At 30.2% G+C, this 25160-nt stretch overlaps 6 protein-coding genes across 14 annotated transcripts; 3 read left to right on the top strand and 3 right to left on the bottom strand.

Moving 5' to 3' along the window:
- Positions 1–57: 57 nt before the first annotated feature.
- LOC117163706 (E3 ubiquitin-protein ligase PPP1R11-like) lies at positions 58–4314 on the top strand. 2 transcript variants are annotated; one of them, XR_013059233.1, is made up of 5 exons: positions 58–281; positions 2225–2333; positions 2422–2574; positions 2663–2765; positions 2843–4314. XR_013059233.1 is itself a non-coding variant. In XM_076621598.1 (4 exons), the coding sequence occupies exons 1-4, from the start codon at positions 192–194 to the stop codon at positions 2686–2688; spliced, it is 378 nt and encodes a 125-aa protein (XP_076477713.1). In that variant the 5' UTR covers positions 58–191; the 3' UTR covers positions 2689–2877. The 2 variants fall into 2 exon arrangements, 1 of the variants encoding a protein (XP_076477713.1); XM_076621598.1 differs by having other exon boundaries at positions 2663–2877.
- On the top strand, positions 288–2124 carry LOC117163698 (succinyl-CoA:glutarate CoA-transferase). Its single transcript, XM_033346230.2, has 2 exons — positions 288–1632; positions 1699–2124. Exons 1-2 carry the CDS (start codon positions 574–576, stop codon positions 1927–1929), a joined length of 1290 nt encoding a protein of 429 aa, XP_033202121.1. The 5' UTR covers positions 288–573; the 3' UTR covers positions 1930–2124.
- Positions 4065–8341, bottom strand: Fbw5 (F-box and WD repeat domain containing 5). 3 transcript variants are annotated; one of them, XM_076621588.1, is made up of 10 exons: positions 8066–8341; positions 7057–7371; positions 6730–6887; positions 6466–6643; positions 6189–6381; positions 5884–6105; positions 5606–5799; positions 5184–5514; positions 4887–5099; positions 4065–4808 (listed from the first exon to the last, which is right to left on the bottom strand). In XM_076621588.1, exons 1-10 carry the CDS (start codon positions 8079–8081, stop codon positions 4541–4543), a joined length of 2088 nt encoding a protein of 695 aa, XP_076477703.1. In that variant the 5' UTR covers positions 8082–8341; the 3' UTR covers positions 4065–4540. The 3 variants fall into 3 exon arrangements, with proteins under 3 accessions (XP_076477703.1, XP_076477705.1, XP_076477704.1); XM_076621590.1 differs by having other exon boundaries at positions 7057–7387; positions 8066–8340; XM_076621589.1 differs by having other exon boundaries at positions 5606–5781; positions 8066–8337.
- A 407-nt stretch (positions 8342–8748) lies between these two features.
- Positions 8749–12425, bottom strand: msl-3 (male-specific lethal 3). Of its 5 annotated transcripts, none has more exons than XM_076621586.1 (11): positions 12297–12425; positions 11388–11508; positions 11252–11320; positions 11062–11171; positions 10762–10945; positions 10490–10675; positions 10088–10392; positions 9722–9931; positions 9448–9641; positions 9295–9379; positions 8749–9209 (listed from the first exon to the last, which is right to left on the bottom strand). In XM_076621586.1, exons 2-11 carry the CDS (start codon positions 11487–11489, stop codon positions 9122–9124), a joined length of 1533 nt encoding a protein of 510 aa, XP_076477701.1. In that variant the 5' UTR covers positions 11490–11508; positions 12297–12425; the 3' UTR covers positions 8749–9121. The 5 variants fall into 5 exon arrangements, with proteins under 5 accessions (XP_076477701.1, XP_076477700.1, XP_033202120.1 ...); XM_076621585.1 differs by lacking the exon at positions 12297–12425 and adding an exon at positions 11930–12061; XM_033346229.2 differs by lacking the exon at positions 12297–12425 and adding an exon at positions 11621–11783.
- On the top strand, positions 12371–18094 carry LOC117163704 (CKLF-like MARVEL transmembrane domain-containing protein 8). 2 transcript variants are annotated; one of them, XM_033346246.2, is made up of 5 exons: positions 12371–12510; positions 15473–15635; positions 16162–16335; positions 16647–16745; positions 16987–18094. In XM_033346246.2, the coding sequence occupies exons 2-5, from the start codon at positions 15501–15503 to the stop codon at positions 17119–17121; spliced, it is 543 nt and encodes a 180-aa protein (XP_033202137.1). In that variant the 5' UTR covers positions 12371–12510; positions 15473–15500; the 3' UTR covers positions 17122–18094. The 2 variants fall into 2 exon arrangements, with proteins under 2 accessions (XP_033202137.1, XP_076477702.1); XM_076621587.1 differs by lacking the exon at positions 12371–12510 and adding an exon at positions 12601–12624.
- Positions 17893–24774, bottom strand: LOC117163700 (uncharacterized). The gene is made up of 4 exons (XM_033346236.2): positions 24643–24774; positions 20323–20495; positions 19229–19772; positions 17893–18696 (listed from the first exon to the last, which is right to left on the bottom strand). The coding sequence occupies exons 1-4, from the start codon at positions 24658–24660 to the stop codon at positions 18379–18381; spliced, it is 1053 nt and encodes a 350-aa protein (XP_033202127.1). The 5' UTR covers positions 24661–24774; the 3' UTR covers positions 17893–18378.
- Positions 24775–25160: the final 386 nt, after the last annotated feature.

Below are 25160 nucleotides of genomic sequence, written 5' to 3'. Positions count from 1 at the left end.
TATGCGAATGAAGAAAATTTTGTTATTTTTAAATATATATTATAAATAGAAATAGTAAACAAACTGTAGTAGTTCTAAACATGGCGTCGTTTTTGTTAGATTACGAATGATGACAGCACGAAGTAACCGCAATATCGATTCTCGTTAAATTATATTTCTCTCTGTACAAATTCGTACAAAATACATCCCAAATGGAGAGATCAGTAACATCTGAGCAAACAGTTACTCAAATACAAACAGAAACTGTTTTAGAAACAGATATCACAGATTCTGCATCTCAGGTATGCTTAGTTCTATTATGAATACCTACGTCATTATTTCAGCCTGATAATGAATTCAACGTAATAGGAATTGTTTGAATCTAAAAAAGATAGTTTTTCATATGTCTACGGCATATCGGATACAGTACAAGTGATAAGTGTTATCAGTGCAAAAGTGTTATGTTAACAACACCACACAGTTCAATTTTTTTGGTGATCTTAGTTAATAGTTCAGTGAAATTGTATATATATTTATGGTAGTGAATAATAAAAATTCTTTGCAAAATCAACTACTATTTCTAAAAAGTACACAATGTCTGCTTTCATGTTCAAATGGATAAAAACAAAGCATCTACTTAATATATATAACATCAAAAATCAAAGGCATACATGTACAAGTATTGCAGATAATAAATCACCCTTGTGTGGAATTCGTGTTTTGGATTTGACTCGAATTATTGCTGGACCATATTGTACCATGATTCTTGGTGATCTTGGTGCTGAAATCTTGAAAATTGAAAAACCAGGTAGCGGAGATGAAGCACGAAAATGGGGTCCACCATTTATAGAAGGAACTGAAGAAGCAACTTATTTTCTTTCTGTTAATAGAAACAAAAAAAGTATATGCATTGATCTCAAGGAAGGTAGAGATGTAATTTATGAATTGGCAAAAAAATCTGATGTATTAGTGGAAAATTATGTCCCAGGGAAATTAAAAAATATGGGCTTAGGGTACGAAGATATCTCTAAAGTAGCCCCTCATCTTATATACTGCTCTTTGACTGGTTATGGATATGAAGGACCTTATACAAACAGGCCAGGATACGATGTGATTGCTGCTTCTATAGGAGGCTTGTTACATATAACAGGTCCAAAAGATGGGTCACCATGTAAAGTTGGAGTAGCAGTAACTGATTTAGCAACAGGTTTATATGCCCATGGTGCGATCCTAGCAGCATTATATCAGAGAATGAAAACCAATAAAGGACAGTGGATTCAATGTAATTTACTATCAACACAAGTTGCTAGTTTAATCAACGTTGGATCAAACTATTTAAATACTGGTAAAGAAGGAGTACGTTGGGGTTCAGAACATGAAAGTATTGTACCTTATGAAGCTTTTCATACAAAGGATGGTTATATGACTGTAGGAACAGGCAGTGATGCACAGTTCTTAGATTTACTTAAAAGAATGCAATTATTAAAATTATCTGAAATAGATAAGTACAAAAATAACAAAGCTAGAGTGAAAAATAGAAATGAATTATTACCTATTCTTAGAGAAAAGTTTAGAACAAAAACTAATAAAGAATGGGAAATTGTTTTTAAAGGTGCTTTATTCCCTTATGGTCCAATAAATACAATAAGACAGGTACAAAATCATAAATGTTGTGCTAAAATAACTTGAAAATAGTCTTTATACAAAAGAATTTTATAGGTTTTTGAAGATCCTCATATAAAACACATAAAATTGGTGCAAGAAATGGAACATCCTACAGGGAAGAAAATTAAAGTTGTTGGTCCTGCTGTAACATATAGTTATGCCACAAATAAAGTTCGAACTGCTCCTCCTATGATGGGCCAACATACTACTGAAATATTAAAAAATATTTTAAACTATACTGATGATAAAATACAGACCTTAAAAAAAGCCAAGATTGTGCAATGAAGAAATGTTTTTTATTTAAAAAAGATACAAGATATTTTTTAGAATGTATTAATATATATATATATATATATAATAGCTTAATAATTTAAGCCTGAAAAAAACTTTTATAAAATAATTTAATTATATAATTTTAATATAACTATTGTTTATTATAAAATTAATGTATTCAAGTTAAAATAAATCTTCTAAAATATATTTGTAAATAAACATTTATTACGATTACACTTCTTAGCAATATGTATACATATAAATGTAAAAAATAGAAAATATTTCATTCGTTTCTGTTCTGTTTTAGGATGTACCAACTGTTCGATTATGTCTTAGAAAGCCAAGATCAAATAAGAAAGTTCAATGGACTCAAGGCACAGTGGATAATGAACATATGAATAAAAAGAAATCTAAATGTGAAATTTTGTGTTATCTAAAATTTAACACAATATTATTAACATAATTATATTCATGTATAAATGTATAATATATATGATATTGTAGGTTGTTGTATCTATGAAAAGCCAAGAAGTTTTGGTGAAAGTAGTTCTGAAGATAGTGATGACGAATGCGAACATTGTCATGGACATAAAGATGCCCACAAAAAGATTCCACGTCATAATGCAGAAACATCTAAAGAAGTATCTCCTACTCCAGGTAATTTTATCAAGTAAAATTATAAAGAAAATCATGTAAATTGTATAATATAGGGAAACTTTATAAATTATTACACATTTTTTTGCAGAATCAGTAGTAAATGCATCTATATAAATATCATGATGACAAATATTTTCTTTAAATGGAAAGATATACTGTTTGAATTTGAGTTGCATAGAAAGGAAAATTAGGTGATTTTGGATACAATTTCATATGGTGTCAAATATATAATAATACGTATATTAATGTATAGTTCTATATTTTATAGGACATTCAAAATATCAAGGAAATATCAGTTCTAAATACAGTTATATTATTATTATCCCTATTACTAATGTTGATATTTTTAAATAAATATTGTAAGTTACACTTGCAATACTTATTTATATTCTTAATAATGAGAGCATTGGTAAGGCATATCATTTAAAAGAGAGAAAAGGAAAATATAAACTTTTATTAATAGTATGGTTAATCATTGTTACATGATTTAATGTTTATATAGCATATGATTGAAAATGAATTTGTCAATGATAGTGGCCACTAAGTAACTCAAAAGCAAAAATATATACATTATTTCGTTGAACATAGTAGAATTAACTATAATTTTTATATTACTTAATTTAGACTATACATACCACCTTGTAGCTTCTCGATAGTTGTGAAGTAATTTAGACATGAATTGCAAAAATATTATTGAAAGTATTGTAAAAGTTTATTAATAGATTTAAAATTCTTAACGAAATAATTATAACGTTTAATATAAATTTCAACGATTCTTGAATAGTTTTTGATTATATATTGTATACCTATTACACATATATCACTTGTTCTAATATAATAATTGGACAGATATACATATATGTTAAATAATTATAACGTTTAATATAAATTTCAACGATTCTTGAATAGTTTTTGATTATATATTGTATACCTATTACACATATATCTCTTGTTCTAATATAGTAATTGAACAGATATACATATATGTTAAATATTTATGATAGGAAATAATACCTTTAAATTATTTTTTTGCTATAATAATATTTGCATATATGTATTTCTTTATGATTGAAATACCTTCATTTTGAATAGTTTTATATTACATCATAATGGGTATTAAAATGTAGATTTTATTCTAATTTAAAGTAAATTCCTAGCTGAGAATATATTAATTATAAATAGTTGTTTGTACAGTTCTGATGATACATATTTGTACATATGTATATAAAACAATAAAAAATTTTTCATTTTTTATCTTTTTTTATAGACACAAAACTATTGTAACATTTAATTTTTTGTTACTTTTTAATGAAAACAGTGTTAGCAATTGCTAATTATACATATTAAACACTTGTGTACCATCAAAGCTTATTCTAAACTAATTTAAAGATATCAGTCAGAAAATTATTTAAACATGAAATATTGTCAATTAAAATATGTCATGAAAGTTTAGAAGAGTCTTACACTCATACTTTGTAAATGTTTAAAAATATACAACCTATCTCTGAAGGTAATTTATCCTTAAGTACATACAAAGTCAGATAGAAACTGAAAAACAGTAAAATCACACAAACAGATCAACTCCGTTATACCTAGCAGCTTTCGATTTTCTTATAAAACAAATTATAAATATTTCAATTTCAATAAACGCCATTGTAAAAGAGAAATAAATCTTTCTTCAGTTATTAAAAATATGTAATGTCGTATAAATAAAATATGTGCAATATTGTATATTATATAGCTTAATTGTTAATTGTTAAAACAATATGTAAACATCTATAGATCATATTTGTAAATATGTAACCATTTATGTTCTTTATCCTAATTTCATTGAAAATAGAATTTGTAAATTCATATAGAGATATTAATATATTACAAATTGAAATAGAAGATAGAAGTAATGTAATTTGATGTATCTTTTAAAACTCTAAACAGAAATTTAAATTGGGAACTTAATAGTCTTTAGTTAATCAACGTTACAACTACTTTTTCGAAACTTTCGCCTATTACGTACTTCCATACCTCTACGAAAAGAATCTTCGTTTAGTCCCAGTGAACGAACTACAGCTCGACTACGCCAAACTTTAACAGTATAGTCGTCACTAGTTGTAACTAACATTTCAGGATCACGTGGATTGAAAGCAACAGAATTAACAACATCAGAATGAGGAAACTTGGCTAAACATACTCCATAATGTCTGTCCCAGAGATAGCCATGTTTATCTTCCGCACCGCTAATAATTATAATTTAGAGTTAACAGATTAAACTCAAACGGAATAAACATTAAGATAAAATATTTTAATAAATTTACCTTGCTACATATTCATTGCACACATCAAGAAAAATAAAGAAACATTCATTGTTTGGTGTATATGCCTTATGAGCTCTTAGCATGGTACCAACTTGTTTTAATGTTACTAAATCAATTACGTGTATATCAATTTCTTGAGCTATTGGAGGAGGTTGTAATGGATTTGTAATAACATAACCTCGTGGCCATGGTCTTGTATTTACATACAAATATCTAATGACAAACATACGCAATACGTTATTTATAATAAAAAATAAAAATATATATAAATTTATACTTATAGCATAAATGACTAACCTATGATCTGGAGAAAGTCCCATTCCTATAATGTGTCCATGCAAATCAATTAAGTGATCTACTTTATCAAATTGATCAGCTACAGATTCATAATTCAACCAATTGGTAAAAAATGCGTCAGAATTCTGTCTTTCTCGTTCTCTTTCTCTTTGTGCTATTCTTTCACGTAATGACGGTCCTGGATCTAATCGTGTAGGAAACTTTAAATTTTTTATTCTCTTGAAACCTACTTGATGCGGTGTGTAAGTTTTGGATCCAGTTGTAAAAATAAGATATTTTTCACAATTATTTGATAATTCATCATTATCACCTTCTTCCGTATTAGACGATTCTATCCGTAAAATACCATTAAATTTATACAATATTATATAAATAGTATATAAAAATATTACTATTATTAATTTGCAATAATTTTCACTTACCTCCAGATTCATTCTCTTCATCCCACTGAGAATTGTCGCTTTCTTTATCATTTTCCTGTGCTTTTTTCTCCATTTCTACTTGTCTATATTCCTGATTATATTGTATAGGATTAGCATATTCAAAACCATCACCAAGTTTCTTCCAATTCATAAATCCACCTTCCAATGTACTATATCTATTTGTACATGCTTTGCTTAATCATATCAATCGTTTTTAATACATATCTTTAAATTAAGAAATGTGTAAATGAGAAATGTATCTTGCTGAATTAGCTTACTGTAATCTGGATGATGCATGACGAAGGACAACTGGTTCTTCTTTTAAATTGTCACTAGAAGATGTAGATGAAATATCTTTATGGCTTGGTGGATTTCCCCTTTCTTCTTTAACATTGGAAGATGAAGGCTGATTTTCTTGCTCTCTAGATTCAGTTTGTTCAGGTGTTAAGCAATTAGCTACCATTATTGCTCGAACTGATGAAGCATTACCATTGTAAAATCTAAAATATATAAAATATCTGTGTATATTTATGGCTAAAAAATCGTTTTCATACTATAAAAAGTTATTTGTCATGTATGATACCTAAACAGTTGTGTCATAATAGGCACATGTTCACTAGATGTCTCTTGATTTGCCTTATTAAGCCATAGGAGACTAGTACTAACTAAATGTGCCAACCAGCATAAATTTCCACTTAAAAGGTAATGTTCACTGTACCATGTTCCAAATATGTCATAAGGTTTATTTATTACTCTACACTGAAGACCAAAGCCAGCTGTGACAAACAAAATTAAATTATTACTAATAATATATTTTCTTTGTTATTAACTCTAAAATATAACTAATTTGATATCCTTACGTGCTAATCTAAATACTGCTATTTCACCCGAAGTGCTCAGAGGTGTTCCAAAGTGTACACCAGAAACAAGTAACAAAGTATCTGAAGAATTGAATTGCGAAAACTGTGTATATTTCCAACTAAATGTTTTCATATCATGAAGGTACTTTACACTAACAGGATATTGACTTTTCCAAACCTAGGATAAATTGCACAATAGATCTTACGTTTTTGAATATAAAATACAAACAGGAATTATATAATTACAAAATAGAAATAACTCACGAAGATGTATCCATCTTTCGAACAAGTGGCAAACATCTTTCCATTATGCGAGAAGCTAACATGTAAGACTTGGTGAGAATGTTCTTTAAGTACCTCCGTTTCTAACAGTGGTGTATGATACGTTAAACGTTTAAATTCTCCTAACCAAGATGTCTTCCCTACAAAATACCTAATATATTAAATTGAAAACAGAGGAATATAAATAAACATTAGTATTAAAAATGATTTCCAATTATACTGCATAATTCGTACGTTTTTATTTTTAATCCCACGAAAATCGTGTTTATTGCTATGTTGAATAATTTATAAATATACAATAAAGTTAACCTGGCATAATGCCGATGTCTGGATCTATTTTATATGTCTGATAGAGCAGATCTTTCCAAAGAAATTCGTCGCACGAAACTCTGTGCCATGATTTGCATACTTCTCCAGCGATTGTCAACTCCCTTGGCGTTAGATATTGAAAAATATTCAAGAGAATGGAATCCGGCATATAATACCAGTCCTCATTTCTTTCGGAGCTTTCGGACAAACGATTGTTTCTCTCTTCCAATTTAATCGCATCTTCATTTATATTTTCCTGATTTTGCTGTGTGACACTCTCGTCGATGTCCATATCGAAACACAGTCCTTTATTTACTAGAACAGCTGATACCTATCAGTAACACTGTTGTAATGTGAACGGTTCCGAGAACGTACGAGTTTGACCGAGATCGAAAAACGATCGCGTTCAAGCGGTATACAGCAGGGTATTTGTATGTAGGTGATATGCTTTAAAATAGTTTTAATTGCTTTAGAACCACAAGAAAAATACTTTCAATATAAAGAATGAAAGAAGTAACTTTTTGATGAAGTATTAATAATATTAAAATAATTATTAATATATAGTATTTAATAGCATTAATTAACACGTTGACTGTCACGCAAATTTTATAAAGTGGCTATAAAATATATTTGTACACCACTATATTTATTATTTCATTTATATATTATTATGATTAATCAGATTAAATTATAATAAATTTCTTATCATTTAGTACCATATTTTACGGAAAATAAGGATATGTGCCAGTACATTTCGTAGTTGTCGTATATTTTGCTTTACAACGGAGTTACAATGTGCTGCACCATAACATTTAATTTTTGCAATATATCATTATATTTGCACATTTTTTTGTTATCGTAATCATTCACATGGTTAAACATTTATTAGTCCATGAAATTGATCATGTTTTAATCATTCTAAAAAATTTAGTAATATGGATCACTGATGACCATCGTGACAGCCGACGTGTTAAAAAATGTTCTTAAAATATATATTTTATATACGTACTTATCAAAAGTCCCATCTACTTATTGCGTAAGAAAATAATAAATTGTCTCAATTAAATATAAAAGTAATCTTTGACTAAATTTTCAATGTAAATATTGCGTACCGGATGTTTGCAAATAACAAGCGTAACATAAGTTGAAATGATTGAAAATTGTTGTAATGATAATATGAAATTAAATTTTTTGACAGCATATTCTAAATCTGGCAATAGACGATACAGCTTGTATCGTTAGAAATAGGAATAAGCGTTCCATATTGTTTTCTTTTTTAAAACTGGTCCTCGAATAACTATAGTACTATAGATAATGCGCGCACAAACACACATAATGTTTTCTATAGCGAGATAATACGTAGGTAAAAATGTGAAGAATATTGGTGTATTAGGTATTTTTTAAAAATAATAGTTGAAAAATGTATATGTACTTACCAAGTTGTATATGAATTATACAAGTAATAATTATATTCACAATTATATACTATTTTCATTGAATTTGTTAGCTAAAAATGAATATCAATTTTATTTCTTTACAGTAAAAAATCAATATGAGAAACAATATGAGGTTATGTTTAAATTAAAATTATTTATTAGTAGATTAAATTACTTATAAATAGTTGATTCTCCGTATTAATAAATATTACTGGCATACAAATGTTAATGATATGAATATTAAATCACACATTGATATTTTATCAAAAATATTTTATTAAAAAAAAATTATAAATATAACCTTTTGTAATATATACTTTTTATCCTAATAAGTTCCAAAATTTCATTTACACTTTTACCACACATCTAATTTACATGGTCTTTTACTTCATACACATAACTGTGGTCTGTTATTTGTATTGTTGACGTAAATGGATTTATAAGCTAAAATTTCATTATGGAAGGCATATAAGAAAGCATTTTGTTAATTAATACAAAAGAGTTTATCACTTATACCGAATTCATAAACATACATCTTTGATGTAGATCTTATGTAATACGTACGTAATGTATACACAATCGTATTTGTAAACGAATATAAAGTAAGTATACTGCTTATTCTTATTATGTTAAGAATTACTTGCTTGAGACATTAATTGGCTTTCTACTTGCATATAAAATTGTTCTCCGAACCATTCTCTGTGCATTTCTAAGTGGCTACAACATTAAAGACATAATTTTGTTAGTTGCATGAAAAAAACAAAAATATTTAAAAAATAAATAATTAAGTATATATATATACCTAAGAAACATATCCAAATATTTCACAAGGACCTTTAGCTTTTTATGTGGTATGTCTGTTAATTGAAGTAAGTCTGGCAACTTAACTAAAAAAAAATTATTTATTTTGTTTTATTTTTTATTTAGAAATATTTAATGAAAATATTTTACATACCAAATAGTCGTGTTAAGTGAATGGCACCATAGTATGTGGAAGGATTTGGAGGACCTTCGGGTTTCGCAGATTCAGGCATTAATCTCCATTTGTTCGATTGTTGAAGCAAAGCATTGACTTGCGCAGATGTAACAGGTGGTATTCGTAACGTTACACCGCGTGGGCTAGAACAACGAGAACTTGTACTTGCAATACTAAAAAAGAAAGAACTCATCAATTTCGTAATTATATAAGTGATACAAAAATGATTTGTTTCCGTAAAAATTTAACTCACCTCGATAAATTTCCTGTATCTTGTTTAATTTCTTCGTATGATCTCAATTGTTTATTTTCATCTATAGAACTCACTCTGTATGATCTTAATCTTCGTTTAGAGTTTGCTATCACTTTCGACGTATCTATTTCTTGATCGTGTTCTTGAAATGGTGGTAAATGAGCGTACTCGGTATCTTCGTATTCTTCTTTAACTAAAACTTCTGAGTTTCTGAAAATTATATTAACCACAATAACTAAACTGCTTTTACAAGAAATATTTTTTGTTTTTCTCTAAAACATTTTAAATGATAAAATACGCGAGACATCCAATTATGAGAGATTACAAGAGATTTAATTTCCAATAAATTAAAATATTAAAACTTACTCAATTGGTTCTTCTTTCACAAGAGTTGGATGCTCAGTATATAAGAAAGAAGACTTTAAATTACAATATTGTTCTTGTTCTTGTCTATATAAAAGGAGATCGTGTAATGTAAAATCGAAATATATACGTAATCCATCAGCAACTTCTCTGCATATGTTTATTTCGTTAATTGTTTTTTCTATTGTATTATTCGTTTTGTTCCTTTGCGGCTTTTCTGGAATGTTTGTTAATTGTGTTGTTGTAAAGTGTTGAACCCACGATTCTAAAATATTTGCAATAGTAGGTTGTGCAGGGAGAACAGCTAGCTAAAATTCATGTTACTTTTTGTTACTTTCAAATTTTAGATTACACTTTCTCGATCGTAGTCATATTGTAATTTTTAAAAATGTGTGGAAACAATACCTTATTTTTATTAGTTATCAAGTCGTAATCTTGGTCCAAAATCCTTCTTAAAGTAGTGCCTATATCAAGATCAATTCCTGGTTTTACACTGGCACCAGATTGACTACCTCCACCACTGTCTTCATCATCGCTTGTTTCACCAACATAATCTGAACTACTTTCTGTATCTTCTTCAGTAATGACTTCCTTTAACAATGAAAATAAATATTTCTGTCAGATATAATATAAATAAATTTGTTACATATATTTGGATATATATATACAAATAATACCTCGGTATCATAATCGGCATGTTGTCCTGAACTGCCATCTTCTGATGATCCAGTTGTTGCAGATGTTGCTCTGCTACCACCACTTCTTGCCCTTCGTCTTGGTTCTTGATTTTCAGTTTCATTTAAACGTTCGGATAATTTATGACTTCTTTTCTTACGCTCCCTTCGATACAGATATGCTCCTCTGTTTGTCATTTTATTCACATATGATTAAATACAAAGAAATTTTATTATATTAAATTATTTTTCCATATAAGTGAAGTAAATATTTATTTTATTAACAAACAATTTCATACATACAATTGCAATTGTGCTTTCTGTGCTAAATCTCGTTGAAGTTGGCGATTTTCTTCTGTGTCTTTTAATACATATTCCTCTGTCACACAACGATCCCATGAAGAATTCCAACCCTATTATTTTATACGAGAATTTCATTTAAAATATAAATATAGAAGTAAGATAATATTTCACACAAGTATTTATTATTTACCTGGAAATGTATTAGATATTCAACAGCTTTACGTCCTCTTTGATCTTTGTTAACTATAACATCAAGTACCTAAAATTATACGTTATTAAATAACAAAAACTTTGTGTATTTATTGCCTTGTATTTTCATAATATACCTTAGAATCGTACAATACTTTTGCTTTCGTAGGATCAGGTTCATAACAAAGGACTTTTTCACCATCACAAAATTTAAATTTTGGCCCTCGAGTAGAAACCATTCCTTCCTAGTGAATAGGTCTAAACCACAAATCTTTTTCGTAAATAATCGAGTAACAATGCGGTAACAAATTTGTATTGTTTAGACTAACATAACCTTAAACTTGTTATATTTAAATGTAAAATAACCAACCATGCAGAAATTTCTGTATCAAATCATGTAAGACCTTTTATTTAATTTTATTAATAATCATTAAATGTATTGGATTTTCACATGATATATTATAAATATCGTGTAAACGAAAGTTTAAGTCTTCCGGTATTAAAATCGTTTATACAATTGTATCGTCGTAATTGTTTATATACAGCTAACCTTACTTGAGTTCAGATTTAAACACAAAGTTTCATTTGAAATAATTTTTGATCTGTGACGCATCAAACAAGGAAGTGACGAATATATGTAAAGATGGTTTATATATATTCATATTGCATGGAAACTCACCATATGTATCGATATCACATTCTTTTATATATATACATACTGCATTTTACATTAACGAGCAATCGAGATACTTCCTTTATAAGTTTACATCAATTATGAAATTATTTATCCTTGTGTACATGTATGAAGGAAAAGATTATGCAAATTATTAATTAAACTTTTAACATTAATTACAAATTATTTGTCAAATTTTGTATTATCGACATGTATATTTTCTACGATAGATAAAATTAATATCTGTATAATAAAGTTTATTTACCGATTGAGTTAATGTCTACTTATTAGATAGTTATACATTTTTCTATCAGAGGGAATTGTGTATGTGAATAATAAAGTGGGGCAGAAGAATCGTACGGATCGTACATACCAAGTTTCGTAGATCCATTTGTAATAGTGTGGTTTGTTTCGAAACGTGTTCAGTGTTATATCTTCTGTTATTTATACATGCATTCGGGTGCGGTGGAAAGCAGATTAACATCTTTATTTTGGATTATTTTGAGGATAGAAAAGTTCCAGACTGAGTGCACTAAATACGGAAGATTTGAAAATAATTGAGTATACAGATCAGTCTGTCAAATCAGGTATACTACACACTATACATACATATATGTACATAGAAATAATGTCTCGGCATACATCGTACGCTGTCGTGAGAACTATGTATAACGTAAATAAGTAAAACAAAAATCAGCTAAGTAAGAGAAACCTGTATGCACGAGTCGTGAAAGTGAAGTAACAAAACAGTGTTGCGTTAACCATATTTTAATTACACACTAAGAATGCTAACTAACTCTCGTTCCCGCTATTTCATGTTCACGTACAGAGTGACAAGAACTACTACTTACTAGACTCAAGATTTTTTTTTGCCGTTTTTCATTGTTAACTTTCGTTAATACATGAAAGTAGCAAAAGTTATTATTGTTAGAGAAAGTATTTGTCTATCTTAATTCTAAACTATAATTTAAACCTGTCTTTCAAATAAATACGTTACAACCAATTACGTACTTTTGCAGTCCTTAAAATATCTTCGTTTTGTGAAAACATATTATTGATTCGTTACAGGAGTGATATAAGTAGGACGAATAAGTTTTTCATAAAATCAGTTTGAAATAGAATGTTTTGAGTGGAAAACTATTAATAATTCAGCCATATTCGTGGCTTTGAAGGTATTTAATAGAATATTGTTGATGTATTTTAATAAAAAGAGAGTTTGAACAATTTTTTAATTACAACATCTTTCTTGTTAAATAGTACTATTTTACTAGGTAAAGTAATGATACTTTCATCTTAGAAAATATTTTACATTTAGAGTTAACTTTCGCAGATGTCTCAAAATTAACAATATTTGGGATGAATCACGTTTGGAGCAAATTAATAACATATCCACATATTTACTATATGTCGGTTTATTTTCAGCTTTTGTTTTCATTTCAATTTAATTTTATTTTATATGGCTCACGAAAACATTTGAACATATATTAGAGAATTTTGATGAATATATTATGTGCGTTATCGAAACTTTTTGAAGTTTCATTGATACTTTCTACTAGCGTAATTTGAAGCCAATCTGAAAATGATATGTAAGTTCCATTTTTGTACAAAATATTATATAAAATAAAATTAAAAAAATGTTTTGTATAATCAGATATAATATATCCATAACAAATTTTTATAAGTGCCACAATAATTTTATAATCTGCTGTATGTATTCATGTGTTCTTAGTTCTTAAATATGAAGTTTCAACCATGATATCATGTCATACAATCAAATCCACCGCCCACATGCACGAACATACATGTAATCAACTTATTCACGAATAGATTAGGCAGACAAATTCATTTTCTGGCGCATTACTTGTGCATTGTTCATAAGATAGAAAGTCTGTCATTCGCTATTTTCAATGCAGATGATTTCACCGTGTAACATTAAATAATTCTTTCAATATGTCGTCAGGATATGACATAATTTTATTGAGTGGTTTGAATCAAAGGACTAATCGCAACGCAATTGTCCGTGTTTATCTACGACGCAACGTGTTTACGCCTTTTGTCCTACGCGATAAATCGGGATCACGCGAGCTTTTCTCGCTAATTACAATAGTGATATGATTCAATTCTTCTGACGAGCCATAATCATATGAACCGTATAGATCGTACTTAAACGATCATGTTTTAAATATTAATTTTTTAATTTATTTTAGAGTGTACGATTCCTTATGTTATATAGACTGCGAGATTTTTATGCGTTTATGTGGAATTTAAAAGCGTAAAATGTGCAGGATAGACATAATATAGAAATATATATGAATTATATGAATATAATATAGAAAAATATATGAATTATCCAAAATATAGTATATAATATTTAGTAGATAAATCAGTTTTCTACCTGGATTCCATATTTTTAATTATATTCATAGCGGTATGAATTTGCATAAATATCCGCAGTCTACTTATGAAGGTAAATAACTTGTTTTTAAAGAAGCTGAATACTGATTATGTACCTATAATTGATCAGATTAGCTTCTGAAAGACTTAATATCTTAATGTTTTTTTTTTCATTGAATGTGCAAATTATTCAGACGAATAACATTGCATGAAAAGAAAAATAATATTTATTAGAAAATAGAATAGAATATCTTTGTATCGACAAATTGAATTTCTTTCTAGAAATATTAGAATAGCAATCTAACCTAGTTATGTGAAAAGACGATTGCAAGATAATTCTCTTCTTATGGTTTCTAGCAGTATATTTAGCGGTTATGTTTATCCATGTATTACATTTGCCATTATCTTTTTATTTGGATTTATCATACTTTTCTTTACGATAATGAGCGAACAATCTGTATAATAATAAAATTAAACGAATAAAATTAAATGACCAATGATAGCATTATGGAAAATAAATTTGCCCGTAACTAGGTTAGTTATACCAGATTTCATATTTGTATTCCAATCCCTATCATTTTTAATTAACGAATTGTGCAATGTAAATAGTTCAGTTGCTTCTGCTATGTAAATAAACGAGAGGTATTTTTTAAGCAGATTAATTCGACGGTTGTTGAGATGGTGAAAATCAATCTATGGTCGGTCCTGATAAAACGAGATTGAAACTGCTATGTTTAACCGTATCGCGGTTTGCTAATTAAACGTGCGCAAACGAATGCCTTTACACTTCTCGTATGAGATTTCCTTATTCTTTCGTAAAAAAAATAAAACTCCTTTAAATCATAGCTTTTTTGAAATTTCAATAAGAATTCTTTAACTATCGAAGTTTTAATTATTAAAAATGTAATATTTCATATCGAAATTTCAAAAAAATTACAATTTAAGAAAATTTTAATTTAATTATTCTTTGATTTTTTTTTAAGTATTGCTATTTTTGTACTATCTTTACTATCTTCGATTATTTATTTTTTATATTTCTTAAAGTTTGATATTTCCTATTTAAAATTCAGTTTAATATTTAAATGAAAATTCATTCCTCTTCTATTAATAACATTATTTCTTGTATTCAATATTTAGTATTTTGTAATATTACAGTGAAATTTTTTTAACGTGACCTATTACGATGGATCAAGGATTTCCAGCACAACATACTACAACGACGACGGTAACGACCACTTCTACCACAACACAAACAAGTATTCGATTCGACCCATCTTACATAAAAACATTACCTGGAATGCTGAAAGTCGCACAGGTGGTAAGTCGATAATAACTAGTTCAATGGATCGTAGCTTTGATTTATGTATATCACATACGAATTTTCATTAACATCCATATTGTTGTCAAATGTTATTCTCGTGAATTGCTCGCGAACAGCAGTATGAATGGGGCATAAGATTAGCGATGTTAATGAAACTCAAGGATGGATTCAGGTTTTTTACTGTCAGATTGTCATGCTAATTAATCGACAAGGATCTTCAACCTAAAATAGATTTCTTGTTCACATACTTTTATTACAGTACAGAAAAGATTTTGTAAGATGAATGTAAATACATATCTACGAGAATAATATTTTGTAAACGGAATTACTACTCAATTTATTATAAGATTATTATTTATGTAATATACTTAAATATGCGTATATATGTATATGTTTTTAATATAACGTTGTTGAAATTTTTAAAAAGCTGAACTATATCATATGTAATTATTTAACGATATAAAATTTAATTTTCTTAAGGATATAAAATATTAATTATTAATAATCTATTATGTTTTTGTAGGTCTTAAATCTTTTAGGTTTCATATGCATTACGGTAACGAGTCATAGCAATTTTAGTCGCGGAGCATGGTTTAACACTGTGGCCATGGGTGGCTTTTGGTTCACAGGAATATTACTCGTTTTCTACTTATTCCATATCGTAGAAAAATTCTCGAAAATTCCTTGGCTAAAAATAGTGAGTTTAAAAGAAAGAATAATTCATTTTCTAGATAAGATCTTAATATCTTTTAATAGGAAGCGAATATCCTAAATAGGAATCTGTTAAAAAGTTAACGTGCAGATTGCTTTTGCGCGAAGGCAAAATATTGATCCCAGTTGGAACTAGGACATTCTATTCTATATACGAACTTTGTTTATAATTCGTTTTAATTACTTTAATATCGTCATTATTTTTCCTGTTGTGTATTATCGTATTCAATATTTCCTTGCAAAGTAGTGATAATCAAGGATATTTCAAGAATAACTTAGCTGTATTTTTATTTGTAGGAACTTACATTTTGCATACTTTGGACTATTTTCTATGTGCTGGCCGCTTCTCTTGCAGCTGGTTATGCTAAATATGTAGAAGCTTTTGGTGCTGCAGCAGTAAGTTTTTGAAATTACAAATTAGAATTACTGAGAACTAGATGTCCTGATTGTTAGACGAGTATCTCAGATTTATTCTATATCTAGCTTATGTTTGTCTATTCAATTTCTATTGGTCACTTAAGATCATCGGAGTAAACATAATTAAGAAAGTAATTCATTTTAAACAAATTATACCTCGAAAAACCACTTTAAAGAGTTTGGTGTCTTTTTTTTAATATCATTATATATCTCATCGTAGTTCTTTGGATTCTGCGCCATGGTAGCTTACGGTTATGATGCCTGGCTCAAGTTCCATGCCTCAAGAAGCGGTGCCTTAGCGCAAGGACAGCATACACCAAAACAAGTATCTACGGTAACGAGTCCTGCGTACTAGTTTCATCACAAAAAATGTGTGACGTTTAGAAGAATTACACAAATGGACCAGTTTCAAAACATATCTTTGCTTTTATAGAGGGAGTTTGTTCTCGTAACTCCTATTCGTGCTTTCGTACGTTCCTCATTTTAACAGTTGAATGTGAAATGCTAACAAAACAATAACAGACCACAACAGATTTGAAATTGATTTCGCTATCTTTTATCTACAGAGCGAATGTATTCGTTTACGCACGGAAGCACGATATTCGATGATTTCATATTTTTGCGTTACAAGGGAACGATATACATACTATTATAACATAACGCGTATTTTTGAATCTCTTATATATACATATACAGTAACTGTACATTATTTCGTGAATTTTTAAAGTCTGTTAATATTAAAAGTAAATATTTTTAAGAGTTATTATATACATACACATATATTTGTATACATGTACAAGAAATATATGTTTAATCAGTATTGTGTTCATATTATAAACGAATTGTTGATATATTTGTACTCATTTTATATTTAATTTCATACGAATAGCAATTCCATCGCATTCCTGATTAGAATGCCAAATGGGCGGATGGTTACATTAATTTATTTATGATTACTCGCGAGAAGATAATGTTAGACTGTATTGTATAACAAACCATATTACATTTCGTCATCTACACTTATTGTTATGTATATTGTATGAAAAATCATATACCGGTAAAAGTTAGGGATGAAAGAATTGCTTATGTAATTTATACGCATGCTTTGATAATATTACGCAGCGTGTTACATGTATTTTGTTATTTTTATTCGACGAACTCGATACAGGTACCTACATTTATATGTACACGATATAGAAATACATACTAACTAATTCTAATTACAAATTTCAAACACAAAGAACACACGATGACAATGGTCACGACAAAACTTGTATTGTATTACTTGATCGATGCTTTACGAAATAAACGATTCAATGTTACTTTAATTTTAAGCGTCGTTATTATTGAGATAAATAATCGCCAACTATGTTCTAACTTATAATTTCCGATGATTAGTAATTTAACTTGTTATTTTATGTTACATATTATGTTTTTCTTAATAAAGCTCTTTTTTAACATCACCTGAAATATGGTACTATTAAATATTTAAAAAATTGATGAATTATGAGAAAAGGATCGCATGAAAATTTTCTTTTCAATTCTAATGATCAAAGTTTCGATTGTTCGATATGAAAACTCAAAAAAGAAAGAAATTATATAAAATATATTACTAATGGTAACGAGGTCTACGAGTTTGCTTTTTACCCATACTCGATAGATCTATGGTTTTACCATCGGGAAGTACTAGTTTATTCTCTTGATAATCAACGAACCCGTTCTCTTCTTCTTCCTCTCGTTGTTCCTCGTCGCATTTGATACCAGTTTCGTACGTGTATTCTCGACGAATACCGTCTGGATCGATATAGCCGTATTTACCTCTAGTGATACAATCGACACCGATTATTTCTTCTTTGTAAGATCCGTCGTCGTTCTCGAAGCCCCAGGTGATTGAACCGTCCGGATTATCGTTGCGATATCGCCTAATAATCTATTGCGAAACATCGAAATGTCTTTAATAGATACTGTATATTAGGAATAATCTAATTAAAGTAATCGATATATTTTCCTCCTCATTTAATAGTCTCATTTTAGATCAGTTTCACTCTCTCTTGACAATAACTACTATAAGCATCATTCTCCACTTTTGAAAAAGTGTGTTAGTCCAATTACGAAAATGTTAGAAGTTTAAATACCTTGCGTCACGAAATTATATTTTTATATTTTATTTAGCACCTTCCTGCAAGATTGTATTTCGACTCTAAAACTTAATGCTTATATATCATAACTATTAAAATTAACTGGTTACATACATAATCTCGTTAAGGGAAATCCTCTCATTAATTAACTATTGACATGATTATTATGTGACAATAAATATAATACTGCAATATTTTAACTAATATTTTTATAAACAAAAATTATTCCTTTTTATCAGATAAATTCTAATAGAGCGAGGAAAATACTCTAGTCTTAAACGTTGAAGCTCAAACAGTGCTACCATAAGCTTGTTTAAAACTAACCTGTGCAACGGGCTTCTTTCCGCGAGTATCGTAAGATTGAGATGGTTTCACTGATTTTGCAGGTGGTTTAACCTGTTGCTTAAATGGTTCTTCTATCGGTTTCCTTGGTTTGTTCGGTTTTGCTGTCGGTCGATACTGAACTGGTGCTAATGCTGGTGCGGTTGGTATTCCACTTCCTCTGCCAGTTGGACTTCCTGATCCCGAAACAGGACGATATTGCACTGGTTGTGCAGTCGGGCCAATGTTAGCGGAAGTCCTCGATATCGAACCTACTGTACCAAGATTTGGAACTGCTCGTGGCACATTTTCTTCGCTTTCTTCGCTTCCTTCTTGGCTGTCTGGAAGGTCGTCACTTAGATCGGTATCGTCATCTTGATTATTGTGATTTCGAGGTGGTTCGCGGTTTCGCGTTTCATCTGGCTCCTCGTTCACTGGTTTGATTTGTTGAGGAAGTGGCGCTGGTCCTGTGGGTAAATTTGGTCGCAATGATCTGATGGGTGTGAAACCTGGACCTGTTCCGATTGAATCTTCCGCTCCTTTGGGTCTGATAAAATAAGGTATAAAGATGTATAACGTAGAAAGTAATTTAAAAAAAGATATTATATTACTGTGTTTTCGTGTAGTTGATTACTGGGATTAGGTTATGTTTTTACTCTAGAGTAACTTAGAAATGTAATTCGAATAGCTAAATGTTGAAATATTTTGAATATTTAAAGGATTTTTTATATTATTTTAACTCTGTTTAATCCTATATTGAGTTTTTATTTTTATTTCTATTATGTAATTTTTTTTTGTATTTCATGTAAACATGTTATCAATACACAAATATGTTGTAGCACTATAAAAGTACATTTAAATTACTCAGCTAAATTTTCTCACAAGTTAAATGAATGAACTAATTCAAAATGACAAAATTTATGAATAACAAAATATGCATCATAAAAGATTTATATCGTTATGTGTAGTTATTTTCATTTAAAAATAGTGTTCAGATTTCTTTTCAGAATCTCATATGATATTAAAATCATAAATGAAATGTAGGATTCTATATCTCGTCTCCGTTAAAATATTTGATATTGTAAACTTAATGATACCTAAATGTAATTGGACGGCGAATTCGTTGATTCGCAAGTCCAGCTTGCGTTGGAAGTGCTGGTCGAGCAGATGGAAGTCTCTGGAAACGAGTTGATCGAAGAGGCGATCCTTTTGGTATATTGTCATCCTGATTAAATTGGGCCGAAGCCAGCGCAGTGACGCACGCCAACAACTATAATAGAATAAAATATTTTCGCAACATAGAAAGAAATAAAAAATTAAAGATAGCAATAAAATAAAGAATTATAAAATTAATTAACTAATAAAAGTTCCTTTTCACAAACGATATGTCTTTATATCCACGAAATAAAATGCAGTGTATCGACGCCAATTTAGTTGATGAACTAGAAAAAATAAAACATAAAAGACATAAAAGATATAAGTCTGATGAAAGGCAAATAAAATTAGCTCAAGGTAATATTAAAATACAATAATAATAGACGACAATGATCAGACTGCGGATGTTAATGTAAATTCATATTTTTATGAATGTAACTAAAGCAATAGAATTCCAACAGAGATATGTATCACAACGAATAGTTGTGCATATTACTCACATTCTGTGCATTTATGCATAAATAACTTAATCTGATAAACATATGACACGTTGAACTAATGCCTATCTTCGATTTGGGGTACTATTACGGAAGCACACACGATAAGCTTACGAGTTACACCAATCAGATTACGACAAGGTAAACTATGCGTTCCACGTACGACCGTCCTTCCACATTTTTTCCCTTCTCCTCAGCTTCTTTTTCTTTCATTGTTGTCACTACGGTGACTTAAATGTCAAGCAACAAGTTACGTGTGCGCCACATATGTTGCATTACACGAATGTGGGCATTATGCATCGCGAGTTCTCGAAATCGAAACGCTTTCACTTTTCTCCAAGTTCTGTACCATGAATTTTGTGACCAACGACGTGTTGTCATGTAGCCTACGTTAATTATCAAGCGTATATAGGTGCACGAATGCGATTAGAAACGCGTAAACTAGAATATCTGGACCGGTTTCAGACCAGTCCCTTGGTGGAAACCTGTTATATATCAAACGAATGCAAATGGAAAAGTAAGAACAATCGAATTACGATCGTGCCAATAAATGCCGGGATTCGACGGCTGTCTGCTTGATCGCAACCCCCTTCTAACGTGTCTCGAGGAGTTATGCTAACAGGTCTGTTCCCTCCTGTAATTTTCGTTATATAAGAATATGAAATACCGGTCGTGTTAACGTAACTGACTATGTAAGGATAATGTCGAATTACAGGAAAGTAAATACTAGGGATGTAAGAGGATCGATAAGTGCAACTGGTAAAAATTAAAGAAATGGAAGAAATCGTAATGTGTCTTTATCAATATTTTAGGTGGAATTTCAAAATTCCCATAACATATGAGAATTTTATGCATATTTAGAATATTGTCTTAATCGATTGGCGTGCCTATTACGTTCACTACGTATATCGTGGAGTCGGCGCGTTATCTTTATGATACGCGTATGACAGACGACCTGTTCGTGTAAAATTTGTTTATAGTAACTTTATACAGAACACAAGTATAAAGTTTTTGCGATATGCAAATATCTGTTAGATATATAATCAACAGTGACTGTGTTAATAGTTGAAGGAAGTGAGAGCGGTATGCTGTCCGGTTTGTCTTGGGATTCTATCGAAAATTGCAGCAGGTGTTGCAAGTTGCTAACATTCTTGGCAAATCAAGAGTGATTAAGGTTTTGATGATGTCAGAAATTTTTTCCCTTCTTTCTTTATGAAACTTGAAATGTCGATGATTAAGTGCGAACTTCGGTATGTCAATAAGCTGGTAGTAAAAGTGTTTGAAGTAGGGTGTTTTAAACAAGATGGTGATAAATAAAAATAAATTGAACAAAAATGTATCATATTATCAGGACGCTATAACACAATTCAAAAACCTTCAAATCTCGAAGTATCACGATCCCCGAAACCGATCTTTGCCAAAATTTTCAGAAACGTAAAATCAAAGAACGCAAAAATCTCTTTATGAAAATTCTCTAGCAACTTTAAGAATGCATTAAATTAGAAAATTTCATCAGAAACGTCAAAAATGCCTCGACATCTTCTAAAACTGGCAAGGTGAAAGAGGAAAGGAAGTATAGGTTGTGGCAATCGTGTTGGCGAAGTGGAGCCGGTATCGAACCGGATCGCCATATCCTCATCTATAGTTCCTCTAGTTCGCAGGAATGCACCGGACTCGCCAGAAAGAGGGAAAGAGAGAAAGAGAGAGAAAGAGAGAGAGAGAGAGAGAGAGAGAAGGGAGAGACAGGCGAATCGACTGGACATGGATTTGTTTCTTACGAGATTGCACTTCGTTCCAACTGGTGGCACGCGCTTAGATATTTATAAGGAATATACAATGAAAAATCTATTCGACTTTCTTGCCTGGCCACTTTCACCCGGTTTGCTTGTGCGAGCAACCCGTTAATTTTCGTCCCTCGTGGCCGAACGCTCGTTTAGAAATGCGTTCAAGATCTGTTACAATTTCTCTGCCGCCGAATTTCGTTTTCTTTCACCGCACCAGTTTGCTCGTTCATTCACTTCTCCGTGAATACTTTCACTTTCTTCCTTTAAACGATATGCCTTCTCTTTCCCCGTTCGTCGTTTCCGATTTTCTTTTCGATTTTGCGATGGATATCACGTTTTCGAAAGGCGTGCGTGAGATTCTTCGAACGATTCCGACTTGATATTGAAGTCACGATTTGGTGGATATAATTTTTCCTTTTTAATCCATTGACCAAGGGAAGAACGAGTTACTTCTCTTGGATAGGTATGACAATTTCTTTATTTATCGATCTCTTATTCTTAAGCTGTCATATCATTTTTATTAAAAATAAATTATGGTATATGTGAAGTATAGTATATTGATCGAAGAAGACTTAAATATATGATATATAATTTATATTAAGCTAGATTTGAATATAAAATACGTGATTCTTCGTTTATTTCGAGTAATATAATTTTTTTTCGATCTTTTAAACAGCAAAGTTTTAATATTTGTTTTACTGAAAGTGATTGTAAAAATAAGGGGGAAAAATGGTAGAGCAGTTATGAAAAGTATGTTGGTTCGCGTTCCTTACGTAATATATGGCGATTACAAAGCATAACCGGTCGAAACAGAAAGCTGTTCTACTCAAGTGTATTTGGGAACATGGACATCTAGTAGGGCTGATTGAAAGGAATGTCAAGTATAAAGGAAACTCAATATGTAAGTCGATACAGTTTTTTACACATTGTCTAAAAACCTGTTTGTCTACTAGGAGTCTCTTGGCATGCGCTATTTCTTCCTCCCCCTTTACCCTTCTTTTATGATTTTATTGTAAACATACTACAATGACACAGCTTGAAACATAAAGTAAAGCCTAAAACTTTGCAAGAAAAATGTCCTTTTTATGAAGAATTTAAATCATTTTTCTATTTACGAATTTTAAACAAGAAACTCCTGTTTTCCTCCCTATTGAAATTTTTACTTTATGTTTCAAAATTTATGTTGCAAAATTACAATTATTTTCTAAATTACCCAATTTATAAAAAATATTTTCGCCCCTTTACTTAAGAATTTTACATTTTTCATATTTCCATTTTTTGAAACATTCAAACTAATTTAAATTATAATTATATCCCTTCTCATTTCATATCTTAACAATTTTTTAAATTCCAATATCTTCGAGTTAAAATACACTTCTAGAATATTTTAATTAACTTTCAACTTTCTTCCATCTCATAGATCATTTCTTCAGATTTGTCTCAAACATTTTCAAACTTCGCGCTTCGCGCGCAACACTTTCAGTTCCGTGGAGAACGAAATAGGATGGTCTATGGCAGCACATTCAAACTCAGACCTCTATTTTCATACCTCTATTTTCATACCTCTATTTTCATACCTCTATCCAATCATTAGTGAAAGGACGTCGGGCTTTGGAACTTTTAACTCTATTACGGTCCATTGAACGTTATGCCACTGGCTAATACATGCCAGTTTTCCATTTCTCTATATTCTTTACTATCCTTTACTATTACTCTATTCTTCTTATTATTTACTACGTTCACTGTATTTACTATTATCTTACTTTACTGTCATTCTCATGCACTGAACCACACTTTTTAATTGTTAGCGAAGCAGGAAAATGAAAAGTGGAAAAGCCATTGAGATAGACGATGGTTACGGAAAAAGGAAGTTTAGGGTGGATTCAACAAAATGGCGGACGACATGGGGGCCGAAGCGTCCCTGGATCTTTAATGGATGCAAAAAAGGGATGAATAGAAAAAACTAATTTTGGCTACTCACGATCACCGCGACGCGCATGGCCGTATCCTGTGTCCCCTGTCGCAATGGTGGTCACGCTGGGTGTGGTGCCGGCGCGTTTATGCCTCACACTACCGCGAATGACTCCCCGTCTCCGTGTTCTTATACCTATATCCCCGTTTAAATTCCTATGGTACGAGCAGCACGCAGGCCAACTTTCCCATCGGCCAGCAGGAATACGAGATCGCGAAACGATTCGGCACGTCACAGATATACGCAGTTCTTTAATTTGTCTCAGCGGTAATATTATCGGTGTCCCGATACTGAACGCTCATCTTTCTTGTCTGGCGAACTTGAACCGTTATTCGCGATTAGTTGTTTGATTAATTACTTTTGTGGAGACAGGTTGTAGTTTTACTTTGCTTTTATAGGACCCTATTTTAAAACTCTATGTAAGACTCTAAGAAGAAGATATAGTTTTATATCTTTACATAGTTTTATTTTAGTTTTGTGTAATTTTAATAGTTATTGTTAGTATTAGTGATAGTAGTATGATACAC

The sequence above is a fragment of the Bombus vancouverensis genome, chromosome 9 (genome assembly GCF_051014615.1).
Source record: "Bombus vancouverensis nearcticus chromosome 9, iyBomVanc1_principal, whole genome shotgun sequence".
Taxonomy (NCBI): Eukaryota; Metazoa; Arthropoda; class Insecta; order Hymenoptera; family Apidae; genus Bombus; species Bombus vancouverensis.
The sequence above is the reverse complement of the archived record's forward strand: the minus strand, read 5'-3'. Positions and strand labels throughout refer to the sequence as shown.

Excerpts from the sequence above, each read along its gene's own strand:
- Fbw5 (XM_076621588.1), bottom strand. Across the intron at positions 6,888-7,056 it reads AGACATCGGCATTATGCCAG|GGAAGACATCTTGGTTAGGA; the intron begins GTTAACTTTATT and ends GGTATTTTGTAG. Across the intron at positions 6,644-6,729 it reads CGAAAGATGGATACATCTTC|GTTTGGAAAAGTCAATATCC; the intron begins GTGAGTTATTTC and ends AATTTATCCTAG.
- msl-3 (XM_076621586.1), bottom strand. The coding sequence starts at position 11,489 with ATGGTTTCTACTCGAGGGCCAAAATTTAAATTTTGTGATGGTGAAAAA. Across the intron at positions 11,172-11,251 it reads AATATCTAATACATTTCCAG|GGTTGGAATTCTTCATGGGA; the intron begins GTAAATAATAAA and ends ATAAAATAATAG. Across the intron at positions 10,676-10,761 it reads ATGCCGATTATGATACCGAG|GAAGTCATTACTGAAGAAGA; the intron begins GTATTATTTGTA and ends TCATTGTTAAAG.
- LOC117163698 (XM_033346230.2), top strand. The coding sequence starts at position 574 with ATGTCTGCTTTCATGTTCAAATGGATAAAAACAAAGCATCTACTTAAT. Across the intron at positions 1,633-1,698 it reads CAATAAATACAATAAGACAG|GTTTTTGAAGATCCTCATAT; the intron begins GTACAAAATCAT and ends AGAATTTTATAG.
- LOC117163706 (XM_076621598.1), top strand. The coding sequence starts at position 192 with ATGGAGAGATCAGTAACATCTGAGCAAACAGTTACTCAAATACAAACA. Across the intron at positions 282-2,224 it reads TCACAGATTCTGCATCTCAG|GATGTACCAACTGTTCGATT; the intron begins GTATGCTTAGTT and ends GTTCTGTTTTAG. Across the intron at positions 2,575-2,662 it reads AGAAGTATCTCCTACTCCAG|AATCAGTAGTAAATGCATCT; the intron begins GTAATTTTATCA and ends ATTTTTTTGCAG.
- LOC117163704 (XM_033346246.2), top strand. The coding sequence starts at position 15,501 with ATGGATCAAGGATTTCCAGCACAACATACTACAACGACGACGGTAACG. Across the intron at positions 15,636-16,161 it reads TGCTGAAAGTCGCACAGGTG|GTCTTAAATCTTTTAGGTTT; the intron begins GTAAGTCGATAA and ends ATGTTTTTGTAG. Across the intron at positions 16,746-16,986 it reads AAGCTTTTGGTGCTGCAGCA|TTCTTTGGATTCTGCGCCAT; the intron begins GTAAGTTTTTGA and ends ATCTCATCGTAG.
- LOC117163700 (XM_033346236.2), bottom strand. Across the intron at positions 19,773-20,322 it reads CGCCGTCCAATTACATTTAG|ACCCAAAGGAGCGGAAGATT; the intron begins GTATCATTAAGT and ends TTATTTTATCAG. Across the intron at positions 18,697-19,228 it reads GAAAGAAGCCCGTTGCACAG|ATTATTAGGCGATATCGCAA; the intron begins GTTAGTTTTAAA and ends GTTTCGCAATAG.